The 16439-nt window shown below is 39.1% G+C and overlaps 1 protein-coding gene across 1 annotated transcript in view; it reads right to left on the bottom strand.

Moving 5' to 3' along the window:
- LOC130577288 (polycystic kidney disease protein 1-like 2) overlaps window positions 1-16439 on the bottom strand; it is a 35067-nt gene that overhangs the window by 14143 nt on the left and 4485 nt on the right. The window contains exons 4-24 of the mRNA XM_057372532.1: window positions 16131-16241; window positions 15559-15706; window positions 14745-14974; window positions 13730-14134; window positions 12548-12646; window positions 11779-11828; window positions 10570-10687; window positions 9776-9983; window positions 9122-9242; window positions 8767-8908; window positions 8068-8280; window positions 7800-7945; window positions 7139-7333; window positions 6188-6313; window positions 4754-4936; window positions 3623-3747; window positions 2690-2816; window positions 2005-2139; window positions 1129-1354; window positions 658-851; window positions 6-236 (exon numbers count right to left, since the gene is read on the bottom strand). Coding sequence (XP_057228515.1) covers window positions 6-236; window positions 658-851; window positions 1129-1354; window positions 2005-2139; window positions 2690-2816; window positions 3623-3747; window positions 4754-4936; window positions 6188-6313; window positions 7139-7333; window positions 7800-7945; window positions 8068-8280; window positions 8767-8908; window positions 9122-9242; window positions 9776-9983; window positions 10570-10687; window positions 11779-11828; window positions 12548-12646; window positions 13730-14134; window positions 14745-14974; window positions 15559-15706; window positions 16131-16241 — 3533 coding nt within the window. The remainder of the gene's footprint in view (window positions 1-5; window positions 237-657; window positions 852-1128; window positions 1355-2004; window positions 2140-2689; window positions 2817-3622; window positions 3748-4753; window positions 4937-6187; window positions 6314-7138; window positions 7334-7799; window positions 7946-8067; window positions 8281-8766; window positions 8909-9121; window positions 9243-9775; window positions 9984-10569; window positions 10688-11778; window positions 11829-12547; window positions 12647-13729; window positions 14135-14744; window positions 14975-15558; window positions 15707-16130; window positions 16242-16439) is intronic.

Below are 16439 nucleotides of genomic sequence, written 5' to 3'. Positions count from 1 at the left end.
CTTACTTTGGCATYATCCTGGATGTCTTTCCTTCGAGCCCAAATAACTACAAGCACATATAACAGAAAGATGCATCCTACAGTTGTCACCACCACGGGATTGTCCACAAATGTACCAAAAAGCTGTGCTGTTTTGCTGACATCTATGGCATTGGGTATGACAAAGAAGGAGCTCCCAAAGAAGGTCAGATGGTTGCAGAGGCACTGTGTGCTGCTAGGRTTTGTCTTTGGTCCTACCTGAAACTCAGAAAAKRTTCCTGRTAAAMCATTTGGCTTTAAAGTATTAGRTGACTTASCAWGCAAATGAAAAGACAGTGCTGRGATTGGTAAATTAGTGTAGAGAGCWGCTGTACARAGAATGGTTCAAGTTTCTATAAGGAATATTAATTCTAACACCTACCCAGTAAAGGCCCTTGTCATATTATGGTCTTGTCAGAATGGTTCCATTTCTTTTTATGTAGAAGTTTATCTCAAGAAATAGAAATGTTRTTTGAAGCTTAGTTCAATATGACTAAACTTCTTGAGTTTATTAAAACATCTCAGGACTATCTTGTTTTATGGTGTCACTTCAGTGCTATAATTTTGCTACACAATGGTGGTTATGAGGGCTGGCTTTAAACTGTGTAACACGAACATTGTTTTGTTTTGCTCTACTTACATGACACCCATAGTTGTTCCAGCTTCCCTGGTGCTCATCCCAAAATACACAGCGAGATGCAAAGCAAGTGGCATTTATGGTTAGCCCATCGTAGACTGTGGAATCCATTCCCATGTCTTGTAAAATCATGAAATAGTARGTTCCCTCTCCAAAAATGAGTTCTTCTGGGCTGAGAACCCAGCTGTTTGTCTCACCTTGAACATAAATATTTTAGTTTCAATGTATATACAGAAGTATACAGCTATATTGAATGTAATAAACCAATATAAATAAAAAATAAACCAAATAAACAGGTATGAAATAATTCTTAGCAACTCACTGTTCAAAGCACTCCAATCTTTGCTCCTGTTAGTGAACAATTTATTCTACAGATTGGAACCTTGACACATGAAGTTTCTTTCCATTTAGACACCTGAACTCATGGCCAAGGCTCATTCTGCAAGTTCATGGGTCAATAACAACTTATCTTACCCGCAGACGCTTTCTTATAGAACAGATGATTTTTCATATCATAGTTGGTTTCATTAGGGTGATAACCRTGCCCCAAGTAAAGCACTAGTGGGATGTCATGTTCAGATTCCAGRTGGATCACTATAGATGTGTTTTCRGAGGTAACATTGACTTGGAAAGTGYTATAATTGCCCAGATTCAACAGAATCTTATTTTCCTGAGCTGCTGAAAGCCTTGGTAAYATGATCTGTTTTTAAACAGAAAGACATAGGTTTAAATACAGAAAAGCATTTTGCTTCTTAGCATGCAGCCACATACTAGATTATCTTTTTTCATAACATCAGGATAGCATGGCCACCAAAAATATCCATTTCAAAGTAATTTTCTTGATAATGTCAACTAACCTTTGAAAAGTTCATTTGAAACCTGTGTATAATCAACACAAAGCCTGTGACCCTTMGTGCATTTCTGAACTGAGAACTGTGATTGTGACTGAGACATTGGCTACAKAAAGTAATGTATGAATTATTTAGATGTCAGTTTATACACAGGCTAGGAAGCCAAAGTGGTTGGGTGATGAAATCAGAATTTACATTGTGTTTTGGGATGGCTGTAATCTGGAGTTTATTTCCACAAACATTAGCACTCTTACATTCATTTAAATGAAGAATAAAATGCCTCCTTCTTGAGAAAAGACAGAAATATTTGTTATTTYGCTCATCTCATCTCACAAATCCCTCCATCAGAAATGCAGAGAGCATCATCCCATTATCTAATGTAATGAATGCTACCAGCATTAGTGTTCACCTCACAAATGATAATACAAATGACAGTTAATTAACAGAGAAAGGGAAAAAATGGGAAAAGAGGGCGAGGGTTAGAAAATAGTGGATTTACCTCAATGTTCTCTTTGAGGTTGCTGACTGGTATGATCAAACCATCCAGACCAGTTAGACTGAGACCTCCCACTGTTCCACTGATGTCAAAACTGGTGTCACTGGAGAAAAAGGGATTCACGGCAAAGCTCACCATCTGTTAGAAAACATWAACAATCAGACAACTGAGCTATTGTCAATATTTCATTATATTTCATTATATTCACCCTCTAAATTGCTGGATAATGAAAGCTTGAGCTCAGTCCCATTTGTCTCCTGCAGGATCTGAGTGCCCCACACGCATGCATTTTTTTGCTGGGATGAAAGAAGGCTGCTGTAGGTTAGTTTTAATGTGATATGGACTCCTCAGAGCATAAAATGTAAAACAACAGCAAATGGATTTGTAGGTGTTGATTCATTCTGTTGCCTTCTCCTGCCATGTAGGTGTGAATCAAAGTGTGTAAGGGGCTGATGAGGTGGGGAGTTTAAGCTTTCAGTCCTCCTTAKCTTGCTGAACCAACCTCATGCCATTGAGACAAATGAAGGCTTCTTTGACCAAAACTACTTKGAATTATTTTCATGGCATGACAGGAAGGATGACTTGTGTTCTTGTGTGTTCATTTTAAAAGGAGAAACAGCACTAAAACCATTAGRTCAGGAATGTAAGCTGAATATCAGATAGAGTTAGGTAAAAGATGTTTACTTGCCCTTATATCCATTGTTTCATGATCAGCTCCTGAAACATTGAGAGAGGAAGCAGGTGGGAGAGTAAATCTGGCAGAGCTAGAATTGAAGATGTTAATGGATGTGCTCTCCATGTTTTCTGTTTCTAATCTGTCCGGTTAGAGTTGGACACAAGCAAAGCAGAATAAAAAGAAAAAAAATTAATAAAAGAAAAAAACCACCAGAAAAAAAAACCCAAACCTCTATAGTACGGACTTCATATCTACATAGAAAGCTTTCTCATTTCATAGATGTTGCTTAATTGAAGAACTGTTTCTAACTCTGACAGTTAATACTTTGTACATTAATCTACCCCTGATGCAGWACGTCACATAATGCTCCCACAGAATCAACAAAAAAGGGTGGAATTAGCATATCTGGAGAGGAAGTTGTACCAAGATGTACTTACGTAAAAGATTTGGTTTCTGTATGAACGTGCTCTTGATTTGAATGCACAGTTTGATGTGGATGAAAATCAGGCTCTCAGGGAACAATTTAGGGATGATTATAGGGAATGGAGAATGCTCATCAGGCTCCTCAGGATTATATTTGCCTCTGCCAAGCTGGTTACAGTTCTATATAACATGTCATCATTGGCAACTTGAATAAGAAAGAACCCTTAACTGGCATGACATGAATTTTCTACATAATTTCAAAAGTAAGTGACTACTGCCTCTTTCAGGAAATCAYAGTAAATTCTCTTCTAGTTAAAGAAGACACAGCATGGGAATTTCTAAGGTGTTTTTTTCTGGAGTTCGAGCTGCTCTTACCATCAGTTCCTARCAACAGCATTGTTGCACTACTGAAGTTGTCATTATGCTACAATATTTAGTTGGTTCCAAACGTTTTGTTTAAGCACAATGGAATTAATATTTGTAGCTGTCAGRAGCCTGAGTGGGAGACCCTATAGCTGTTACCTGTGCATATACATTGTGGCAGAGGGAGAGGTGAGGACTGTTGGCTCATCACCCGGTGCCTTCCCAAACAGAAGGGCACTCTGTAGATTTTCAACTGAACTCARGAGCTGCTGGGACACTGAATTCTGGAAAAGGATTAGAGGAGGAAACTTAAACAAAGGTACTCAGAATCATCAAGCTGCACATTATTTGTCAGTGTTTCCTTTTAATTTTGATGTCTTACAAAGGTGACAAACTTGGTGATGGGCTTCTTAATCTCAGAGAAAGTTATKCTATTGAAATTTGATTTCTGCAATTCTCACTGAAACATTGCAGACAGCAAAGAAATGTCTTACAGATTTTACTTTTGTATTGTATTATTTATAACTTCTACACATTGAGATTACAAGCATGACATTGTTCAATATATTCATGCACTTCTGTGTATTAATGCCCTTTATCTGCACACTTTAGAAAATGCCCTTTATCTGGACACTTGGAAAAGCAAGACCAAATTACATATCAATTGTGTGTTATTAGCATGTTATCATTGGGGAGCTTGACCAGTTCATAATTTCTCATAGGTTAGAATTATTTCATACCCTATTCCCTTGCAGTGATGAAACTAAAGTATATTCAGCTCAGAAAACACACAGAGTCTGCTGTGATAATTCACATATGGATAGAAAAGAGTAGGACAAAATAAACTTCTTACATATTTCTGAACAGATAATAAGASAGAGCTTTCTGACAAAGTGTTAAGCAGCACCCAGAGCTGTGAAGTAGGGGTGGCAATCATGAATGTTGAATACCTGTGAGTTCCTTGAATTAAGGGGCAAAAGGAAGGGATAGAAGCAAATCTGAAAATAATCTCAACATGCTTGTTATCAATTAGAGGTCAAAGCTGATGCTGTATTCTCCAGTACTCCTGTTCAGCTTTAAATGAGACAAATTTTAAGAGGCTTCTATCATCTTCATTAGCAGACATTCAATCTAACATGTCCTACTGGGACAAGTCCATCATGGTGCCACAATGAATCCTTCCCAGTCCCAATTTGAAAATACGAGAGGCAGCAGAGCTCTTAAAAAACCTCCCAAAGCAAACAAATGCTCACACACCGTACAGTACAAAATGGACCAAACTTAAATTACCTGTTCTGCCTCTGGCACTGAAGTGTTCCCAGCTCTGATTTCTACAGAAGCTTTAAGAACATTGCTCACTGCATTAAACAGATAGTTGGCTGCTTCCTTTAACTCCTGACYATCTCTGCTGTGCTCTGTGTTTACAGCCAGCAAGGAGGCACTGACGTGTTTCAGAGTGTTGCTGGCTTCCACCTGCATGAGAAACACAGRCAGCAGTTTAGATGTGCTGGCACTACAAATGACAGAAGTGACACTTGTGCCATTTACTGCATGTTGCAATGTCAATAGTCTCTTGTGACTATTAGTGGCTAATGATATTTTTGCTATAATTATTTGGGCTGAGGTAATACTTCAAATGCTAGTAACAATGATACACTAGATGATAACAGCAAAATGGAATACAGACATAGAAAATGCATCCTGTTTCTACAGATTTAATCCATAAAAAGATGGATAACATCTGAATGAACCTTATCTGTCAAACACTGGGCAAGGATAGCTTTTAGATGTACAGTAACATAGTAAATTAGGTTATACATTTCAATCTCAGTGCTAAGTGCCAAAGGAGAATGAGTTCTACGGTTTTTATTTTGTGCCTGGATGCAGCTTTGTGCCTGTGAAGGCACTGGCCAGATTTTAGCCCAGGATAATGAAGGAGCCAAGCAAATTCATTGCARGCTTGATCCCATCCATTCCCACAGCCTGCAAATGCTGAGCAGCCTTTCTGTAGGGTGAGGGCTGGAYCCGAGCTATGTTCTCATCTTGCCAAAGTTAACCACATCCTGCTGAAACGCTCCCAAGCCATTGTCTGGCTCCAACTCTAATACATCAGAAATCAGGACAGCTGTTTTTATTGCCTGCATGTTTGGGGAGCTTTCCCTGTGACAATTTGTTCTGTCCAGCCATTTGCTGACCCCTTAAGCTTAAATAATGTCATGTTGCCAGATAAGATTCAAGAGATACTTCTGTGAAATCAGGCTGCACATTTGTGCCCAGTTCCTCTGGGTGCTGACACATTCCTTGACACTTGCCTTTGTGCATTTTGTGCAGAGCCTGGATCAAGGATGAATGAATGTGGGCATTTCTAGAAAAACCCACCCAGGCAGTTTTTCTTCAGGGTTCTAAAAGTGCTTTACAAGAGAAAACATGCATKCTGACCTTTTTCTGACTAAAAGTTAAGGTTTCTGTCTCAAAAGTGCATGATAAATGTCATATGGTCATAGCCTGGGTTGTAGAGATTTTTGAGACAATATTTGAGAYTCAAWWTTACTTACTCCAAACAGAAAAATGTATTYTCTCGTGGTCATAATGCACATGCTGGTACAGTAAAAAAAAATGGGTAAGAACAGATAATTATAAGGCACTGAAACTCTTCCAAGGTCAGTGGGATAATTAGAGTCTCTACTGTTAGTGTGAGGAGATCCAAGATGAATTGCCTCTTACCTGTGCTGAGACAGACAGCTCTTCACTCCTGTAAGTGATTTCTTTCAATACCTCTGACATCTTAAGAGCAGTCTGCATTGATGTTATGTTAACAACAGAGAGAGTTGTCAGCATCAGCCCTCGGAGCTTGGGATGAAAAGGGATAATTAGGCAAAGGAAGAAGATGCTAATTAGGACTGTGAAAGTAGTGCTGTGTATTGACAGCCAGGTTTGCCATGAGTTATGCAGCAGAATAAGGCTCCACAACATTTGAACTGACATTAGCTCTACTGACAAGATGCCACTTGCCCTAGTAATTATATAATCATGAGTTTTATGTTACCTCCCAGCACAGAGAATTTATACACTTAACATCCATTAAGAGCAAGGAGAGTTACTAGTKAGAATTTGTACTAATGTATGTGAATTACTGTGTAAATGCTAGCTCCAGAGAAAGCAGAGCCATGTGTGYTTGATGTTATTCAAATAATGAGTCCTAATTGAAGGATACATTGTGTTTCTCTAGATCTCTTMATCTGAGGCACTCAAAGCACTGTACAAATATCAGCTTATAACTGAAACATCAACTGGTGGCTAAAATGGACAAAAGAAAATTGCTTTCCATCTAGTGCTTTTGGGGGAAATTAGATAGGATATTTATCCAACTGGAGAGGCCATTTTATTGATAGATAAATTGCTTTGGAAAATCAGGTTTAGATTAACTAGTTTAAATTAATGAAATAATAATTGAGATTTAGCTATTTTACTGATGAGTGATAAAACAAATAATTTATGTAGGCAAACAGTGCAAACTAGCTGAAACCTATGCCAAATGGTGAGACAGATGCTAGAAACCTGAAACCTTCAGTGATTTCAAGTGGTGATATATGAGCTTTTTATTACTTAAGAGCTGTCAAAGAATATGAAGGGTCCATTATATGACATTGTACTGCAAAAAATCGTTTCACTGACCTCCTTTCGTTGCTTTGTCTGTAAAAACATGTTAAAACTTTCCTCTTGGGTCTGCTGATTAAGGACAGATGTCACTGACTTGTACAGCTGGAAAAGACTCATGCTGTTGTTCCCATCTTTTAGGATGGCATTTGCCTTCTCAGATATCACAGCCTGCAGGGTCATGTTCCCATCCATCATATCYGCAGGTCCAACCTGATGAAGAAATCAGAGCATTGGCAAGGCTGTTATAACTTTCTTTGAACAGCTTCCATGATCATCTTAATGACAGCCTAGATAGAGTGGGACATAAAACTTCGTGTTCTCCATTTCAAATGTTTTATTTTTAATGGCCTGATAAGGATCTCCATACTGTGGCACTGGGGAAGAAGGAGGCTTTTGGGGCCTGCACAGAGTATTTCCAGAGTCACTAAATAGGCTTGTGCTGCTCAATCAATGTCCAAAGAATTCTTCTTTTAAACTTCTGTCCTAGAAAAAGGACAGYGCAAGATTCTTTTGACTACCTTGAGCACAAGGAGAATAGTCTGTGTTAGAKAGGAAAATGATGGTTATGGTACATTCGGAAGGAAGTAATATATCCAAAATAAGAAGCTTCAAAAAGGCAATTCTGGGTTAGTTATCAACTTGAGAGTTCTTGAAACAAATTAATTCTACCGTGTACCTTCACTGAAGCACTTGTTTGAACTGTATCGCCATAATTGTTGCTGACAGTAATTGTCACATGTACAATAAAATTATTTTCCTCTTCTCCAAGTGGAAGATACACTGGGAAGAGTTCAGGATATGGGCTACAGTCCAGGAGAGAATCTGAAACAAGAAAGCAGGGGTCACCTGTCAAATACCGGAGACACCTCCTGCTCTGTGAGAACAGGGAACTCAGGGCTCGGTTTACTGGTGATCAGAGCAGGGTGGGTTGTGCCTTTGCTCACCTGGGGATTTATTTGGTGTCACATAGAAGCAATATGTGAGCTGCCTGCCAGGACTGGGCTGGTCTGAAGCCTCCAAGACAGGAGTGCTGCAGGAGGCTCTGAAGGCGGTGAGGAGCGAGCCCTGCTCGGGATACACACCACAGGCGGGCGGGTCTGGGGCAGGCACGGTGCTCACAAGGAACGATTCCTCCCCGTAACCTCGCTGGGTCATTGCTGGGAGAGGAGGAGCAGAGCATCAGCCAGAACCCTGCCTGTACCCATCTCATCCACTGAGCAACGGGGCTGTTTGCTCAGGCACCAGACACAGCACCTAAAGAGCCTAAAGAGCAATCAAATCCTGCCACTGAATAAACCATAAGAGGAAAAGGGCTATTTGAAATGTGTTAATGTTAGCATTATAAAGCAAAGCTGTATTATTTGATCAAGCATTTAGCATAACTTCATTTTAGATGAGCCTTAATAAAATTATTAGCAGGAGTAAAGTAACTGAATTTCTCCTGCTGTGCAACAGTCCACAACAAACTCATGTCTTCGTTATTTTAAAGAACCCACATATAAAGGAACACCTTTCAACTTGTGGACTAATTTACCTTCATATTTGTCAGTGAGGCTATGCATGTGTGACATCAATGTGATGTAATGTCAGCAAAGACTATCTCAAAGGAGTCTGAAAAACCCTAAAACCCTGTTAGCCCCTACCTGTTACTTTAATCTGGAAAGCTTTTCCCTGTGTCTGCAAGAAGGAGCTGGTCATTCTCARCAAGGACGTGTTGCTTTGAAGCAAAAACAAAGAGTTCTGCTGGAAACCAGTCAGGCCACAGGCTRGAGGGAGGACTGTAGACTGAAAAAWCAGACAGAARAGAACTCATGGCTGTGCTTTCTGTTGTGATTTATCAGAAGCAGGGCGGCAGTTTGGTGCCCTTCATTATGACCCTCCCAAACCAGGCCCTGTTTCAGTCTTCACTAGTATTTTCAAAGCATCCACTTGACCAATTATGTCTTTGTGATGTCTGATTTTTGTGTGCAGTATTTCTGACAAATCTGGTGCTCTCACCTTATTTTGGGATGTGTTGTCTAAATACCAGTTATAATACATGGCCTGGGAGTCCTCCTGTCCAGAGACACTCAAAATAACATCATCGCTAATGTTCACTGGCTTGCAGTTTGCCTCACACCTGTAAGGAAGTAASATGGGAGTTATATATGCTATGAGATGTCTGGGAGAAATCTCTGACATATCTTATGGCATTTATTCCTGTTTCAATGAGGTTGGCGTATTGAAATCTCCAGCACTGGGTCAAAAACTGTAAATGGGTTTTGGAAGAGTATTATTCCATTTATAAAAGAATGATGTTGAAAATGCAGCAAGACTCATTTGGTCAGTAAATTTTATARTGGTGAGGTGTAAATGGATTTACAACAGTAGGTTTTCTTTACTGTGAGGGTGGTRAGGCCCTGGCACAGGTTGCCCAGAGAAGCTGTGGCTGCCCCATCCCTGGAAATGCCCAAGACCAGGCTGGTYCCTGCYCATGACAGAGGGTGGAACAAGATGATCTTTAAGGATCCTTCCAGCCCAAAAYATTCTGTGATTCTCTAATTCTAAWAGTACAATATCACTTTATTATCATTATTATTGRTAACTGTGACCTTGCACTATGCTTGTGCAATAATAACATTAACCAGTGAGTGCTTGGGTTTAAAACCAGACCTGATTTCCAGTTGCAGTTCTTGTTTTGCAGTCACATAGAGACATTGCTCATCCTGCCTCTCTTCATTGCCGTGGTTTCGGACTGTAATCCTGACAGTCACTGCTGATTTCGGAGGAGGAAGGCACAAAGGTGGGATTTGCACCTCACTTTGGTTGATTAGGATTATCTGTTGCTTCACACATTCATTCCAGGCAGGCCAGCAAGCTCCTGCACAAACATTTCCTTTACAGTTAGAATAGCATCTTATGAAGGACTTTCCTGCTATAAAAGAGCTTTATAGACAAGTTTCTTGAACACAATTTAAAGAGTTTTAATCTGGATTCAGAGTACAGGCTTTTGCAAAGTAATGTGTGAGGTCAGGGGTAATTGTGGGGACGGAACACAGATAGCTTGCATAGCAATTCTGTTTTCAGCCAGAAATGTTTTTGTGTCATGTTTAATGCTAATTATTGCTGTTTTATTGAGRCACATGAACCTTCCAAATGCCAGACTGTGTAAGTCACTTGGGACTAGTCCTTGGCTATGAGGCTGAAGCATAGGACAGGTAGATGTTGAAAGATTRAAAAATTGAAATCTTTGGGAGCAGACAAAATGGAGTAGTATGACATATTTGATACCATAATTAGTTTGGTGCCAAAACCAGGGTAAGGTAGAAGGACAATCTTCATGTACAGTGAGTGGCAACCTTTAAAGCCATAAACTAAAGCATCCTTTAGTCAGATTTTCAACAATTGTTCTGGCATGACAATGAGTTTTTTACCCATCAAATACAAGTTGGTGTAAATGCACAAACCACAGGTCCAGAGAAAACTGGAATTACTGTTGTTGTCTGGCCAGCCAAGGGTAACAGTCATGAAAGGATCCACATGGCGACTTGGTTTAATATATATTTTGGGTTCTCTTTTGTGATCCTAAATAAGAAGTAAATGTATGTTAGGACAGGAATGTGTATAAACACACACATATRTTGCTTCTTTATCATGAAAAATGCCTGAAAGTTCAGACCCCAAATCACCAGATGCAGATCTGTAGTTCAAGTGATCTTTCCCTGATCAGAGTTAGTAAGGAAGGAGAAGCCATGGGAATAGAAGCAGATGGCACAGAAAAATTGTGTGGCAAAATTCTCCCAAATGCAGAATTGATTTGAGAGTGCAGCTCCCATTTTCAAAATTAAGTACTTGGGAAACTAATTCCTATTAACATCTGGACCAAGATTTCTAACCCTTAAACAACCATTTGTCTTCTGGTGCATCTCTTTTTTATCTGAATTGGATACATTGCATCTATAAGCAAAGAGAAGAAGGCGTAGCTGAGTTTGTCTTTCTGTGCAACAAACAGTGATAAACTTGATTTTGGATTAGATTTATATTCCTCTAATGCAATATATTCTTACAGGCAATCTGTAAAGYATGATGGCTTCTTGTGAAGCAGTGTATCTCCCATAGCAGATGTCTGTCTGCTAGTGTTACAGTTAAAAACTAGACATTGAAGATAATAAAATATTCTCTCTGGCATKTTTATTAGTTGAATTTGGACAGCTGCTAGCAATTGGTGTATCATTAACTTCTTAGTTTGCCATAAACTGGAAAATTTTTCATTGCAAAGTAATTTAAACACTCCAATACAGAAGTAGAAAACACTTGGGGACAATATAAAATATATTAAACTCTGCTTGAARGATCACCCTTCAGAGAGAGGTTTGYATTAGTCAAGTAGATGAATTAAAAAKTCATCTAAACACATTTCAACTTCCAAAACCAAATTGTTGTGAAAAGTTCATTTTCTTTAATCTTTTTTTATGAATTGTAGATGGAATGCCTGTAAACACATTTGTCTCCCAGACTTTTGGTGTAGATTTTGTGTTAAGCCATATGGGGAACAGAACATCTAGTCCATAATTTACTATGCTACAAAYACTTTTTTTCAATGTCTTATACAGCTCTTTCCCTGGTACAAAACATTTCTAAGCAATTTTAAAGAAAGGTGCTTAAATAATACTTACATTTTTCTTTTGGGTATTTGTTTTAAAGCTGCCTTCATCCTTAGCAGAATCTGTTTAATGCAAAAAAGAACAGAATATTTTAGTGCTACCTGTAAAGCTTTCAGACATCCTCAGTGAATATGATTTAAATCCACAKGATTTGACTACTGACAGTGTGAAAAGTGGGACTGTAAAAATCAGACTCTAGAGCTATGATAAACAGCCCAGTTAAAAGGTAAAATGGTAACAACAAGCTCATCACAAACCACAAAGGAGAAGATCCCAATTCTTCAAACATAATGGTATAAATCAGAATATATCCACAGAAGGTAATGGAGTTTCACTGATGTACAAAGGAAAATTGATGGAAAGCAATGGAAAAGTTTCAATACAATTAGTACTAAGGTTATTTTATTTCTGGTATAATCTGCTCTTGTAAATGTAAGGATGAGCCATCTAGAAGCCATTACTGACAGCAAGTTATGRGGCTGCTGTGATGCAATTATTTTCTGGTTTCAAAGCTATGTCCTGAGCCATAAACTTCACTAATTATTTCTGGGACAARCAGCAAATGTGCAATGTGTTACTTGTACAGAGTGATGCTAATTTATGACCACTTCAAAGTCRGGGAATCTGCCTTCATCAGGAAGAAGCCTCCACAAAAGTTTTCAGCACTGTTGCTGGAAGGAAAGCAATTACTAGATGCAAACTATAAACACCCCATGAAATGCTCTGATTGCAAAAGACACTTATGTGGTCAAAAGCAGCGCTGTCAGATCAGTGCAATTACCTTTTTTATGGGAACCGTTTGCCAATACAGTGATGAATCCCAGATCCAAACTCATGTTTGAGAAGGCGTTCATGGCCACCACTTTCACTAGAAAAGTACCTAAAATGGCAAAGGGCCAGTTAAGAGTAGCAGGGACCTGTCCAACAGGTTTGAGGTATAATATTTGTAAAAAAAAATCCCTTTCTTTTCTGTTAAGAGTTTTCAGGGGGGTTTCTGTTGGGTGTCCATTGCTGAAAGGCTTTTCCAGRAATGTTTTTCTCCTTTATCTCAACTTCTTAATAACTCAGCTGCCCTTTTGCTAGCCCTTGCCATGATGTTTTTTGTCAGCTAGCTAGGATATTCTCACACAGGAACCTAGAGGTGTACAAACACCAGAGGCCAAATGCATTCAGGAATTTTGAGAGATCTTGTTTGAAAATTTCTGCCTATAGGGAAGGGATGTTCAAATAGGTACAGGGAGAGCAAATAAAACTTTAATATTAAATAATTTAAAAATACTAAATGAAMTCATAATTAGCTTCTACTCTTCCCACTTTGGCACAGGATTGGAATAGTTCATTTGAGGTGGAAGCTTTCTKTATCTTCTACACCTCTTAATTAACTCATAAGCACATTCTCCTTAATTCTGCATTTTAAAAGCTTTGACTATTTAATAACGGAAAGATAATATTACTAAAAAGTTTATTCATAATTCACTCCTACATAAACTATATGTTTTAAACAGACACACAGAAAAACTCCCTTTTTCTTTGTCATCTTTACTGAGAACTCCTCAGGTTGTGAATTACTTTGGTGTGAAATGCAGAGCAGTCTAAATTTGAAATATGGTGAACAAACATGGGGAAAACACTTTATTATTCAATAAAATGTCCTCATTTGTACTTCAATCAAATAGTGCCATGAAAAAATAAACCCTATGTCTTTTCACTCAGTCTGTTCCATTGCAAGAATCAGGTGAAGCCTTGCTTTCATTCTGCACACACAAACCCATTTGTCAGTTCTGGTTTTTAGCTCGCTTACAAGTCAATGTGACTGTTCTGTTCATGCTGTTCTGCAGGCTGACAGTCAGAACAGCTCCCAAATTCAGCTGTACATGGCTGTCCCCTAGCCCAGGGTGYTGTGACCCTTTATGTGAACTGTACTCATGTTTGAGTGTCCTGGGAGGTTGTGAGTGCTCTGTACCTTCCGAGTGCACAGGAATGTTGTACGTCCGTGGCTCCCCACCAGGGCCATCTTCTTTATGACACTGGGTTTGGTTGGATCCAATCACCTCAAACATCAGTTTCTCTGGGGCACCACGAGACACGGAGACATTCACCTCCAAATCCTCCCCCAGCTGCAGAGTGTGGGAGGCCAGTGCAGCCTGAATTCCAGACACTGGCTCAATGAAGTGAACAGCAATGCTCCCAGAGATTTCCAATCCCGTCTCATTCCTGGATGCTCGGATTTCCAGTTGATGCATCCCCGGGCCTATCAGCTCTTGGGAGGCTCTGTTGAGTGTCAGGTTATGAGGGATAAAACCTTCCTTTGCAATGGATTCAGTCAGTGTCCTGTTATCTGCTAACACACTGTAAGTTACCCCGTTTCCTGCAGAAACACAGATGAAAATTTCTCACAGCTTGTGCAATAGGCCAACCGATTCCAGCTGTTTATACAAGAACACTGCAGCAAAGCAGTCATTTTTAATAAAGTCACTTAAGGTGAYTTAATGAATGGCTATCATGTGTTTTCTGATGGGAATGTTTTGAGAATTCAAACMTAAGCTACTGAATTTTATTTTTATCGGAATATATGTGCCTGGCAGGATCTTGAAGTGAGAAAGAAATGTACAGCAGCAAATATGTGCAGCTCAGAGTGGAATCCTCTTACCTTAATCAGAGGAGCATTTCCATGAATATCTGACTTCAAATACAGAATATTCTGACTGGCATCACTTGGATTTGTGTGACCAAAGTTATGTTCATGCTGCCAGCTTTGTGAATAGGAAAAAACTGCTTCTACTGTGTTTTAGGTGGTGAAATACCACTGAGAAAGAACCCCCTCCAATGGAACTGAGAGAGTTCAGTTGCAGGAATACAATTAGAGGAAAAGCATTCACTAAAAAGGAATGTTTCACATAATGAAAATCCTGTTTCTATCCCATGTCTGTCATAATATTTATGCTTCCCTCTAAATCCTGCAGAGAAATGATCCTCACCTCCACTGAGYTGAACTTGGATCCACAGCCCCTCCCCATAGAGTGTACGGCAGTGGGAGCTGTTCCCAGTTTCATAGTGGCTGTAGCACCCAGTAATGCTGAGCTGATCCATCCTATCTTGGACTGTCACCTGCCTCTGAGCCATCACGTGCCATTCACTGGTGGTGCACTCCACAAAAACAGTGAATTCCCCAGGAGAGGAGTATTTGTGTGTGATGTTGCTGACCAGTCTAGAATASAAAGAAAAAAGCTGCTTGTGGAAGACAGTTCTGGGAAATCCTTCACTTCACGTAATAACACTGGTCACATTCCCAAATTTCTTTCATTCAAATGTCATTCCTAGTACTAAGATAAAATCTTTTTTTTTTTTTTTTAATCCAATGGAATAATGTTTGATCTTTTAAAGGTAGGATTTTTATGCAATGAAAATAAAAGAAAACCTACAGATTTTCCTATTATTTTTAAAATATTACTAAAAACCACTCGCTAAACCTAGGAAAATAATATTTGCCTGTTCCTTGGCAATTTCTGATATGTTTCCACTAATTTTGAGTCTTAAGATCTGGGATAAATACTCTAAGAAATAGAAAACACTTGTTATAATAAGYAGAAGAAAGATAGTGATTGGCAGCTTAACATAAAATTTTGTATCCATTTCAAATCAGGTTTTGCAGACTCCAAGTCTCTTGTGTGTATGGTCTAATATTAAGCCATCTAATTTTTAACATCTCATTTATGAGAATTAGAACATTCAATAAAGTGCTAGCAATGAAATTTACTGTTTGTCTGAAGATAAATGAAGACTATATCTTACGTTAGAGGGTAGTAAGGATCAATAGTGTGMCCATCTCCAGTGCTTATGGTACAGGAAAGATTCCCAGAGTATGGTGAGAGCAGCCAGTTCAAAGTGAYTGTGATGTTTTCAAAGACAAAACATGTATCTGTCATAACCAGCTGCAGACCTGCAAARCACAATGACAGAATTCAGTGCCAGTGTTTATCTACATTCCTTACAAAATTCAATTAATTTTCAGGCATTGAGAGCCAGCTTTCTCCAAACCAGAGTTGGTACTGCTGCTAATTTGTGTGCATTAGTGGTGTGGCAGGGAGCTGATGCTTTTCCATATCTACTGGTCAAGATTCTGGTTGGAACATAACTTCATTTAAGTGTATTTTATGGGTTTGAATTCCCAGACTTTGTATTCTACCCAAAACCCTCAGTTAGGACAGGGAATCTACATTTTTCTGCTGATTTTTAGTGGTCACCACTATTCCTGTCTCTTCTCTGAGGATGGAACAGTGATTTTTAAGATAAATATCAATGGTCACAGTGTTATAGCAAAGAACAGTACATTCTTCTAGTGTGGACAGCCTCCTCTCTCTTACCTTCCTCACAGTGGTATTGAATAGACAAATAGYTTCCCAAAGCTGGACAAGGGTCTCCAAAGAAAGAGCCATCTGCTGCCACCTGGCAGGCCTGGAGACCGTGACATTGGCCTGGAAATAAGGAACATTTCAGATCAACAAGTGGCTTTTGCCTTTACTGTCACAACAGCTCAGATGAAAGGCAATTGAGAAACAAAAAGGGCAGAAGGAGCAATACAGTGTCATTGATTTCTAGACTTCCACATCACTTTGGCTTCAGTGTGTTGCTTATTGTATGGCATTTCTTACCACCATTTTATTTTATTGGAA

The sequence above is a fragment of the Malurus melanocephalus genome, unplaced genomic scaffold, assembly GCF_030028575.1.
Source record: "Malurus melanocephalus ecotype Western Australia unplaced genomic scaffold, MMel_1.1 scaffold_173, whole genome shotgun sequence".
Lineage (NCBI taxonomy): Eukaryota > Metazoa > Chordata > Aves > Passeriformes > Maluridae > Malurus > Malurus melanocephalus.
Note: the sequence above shows the minus strand (reverse complement) of the source record. Positions and strands in the feature narration are given on the sequence as shown.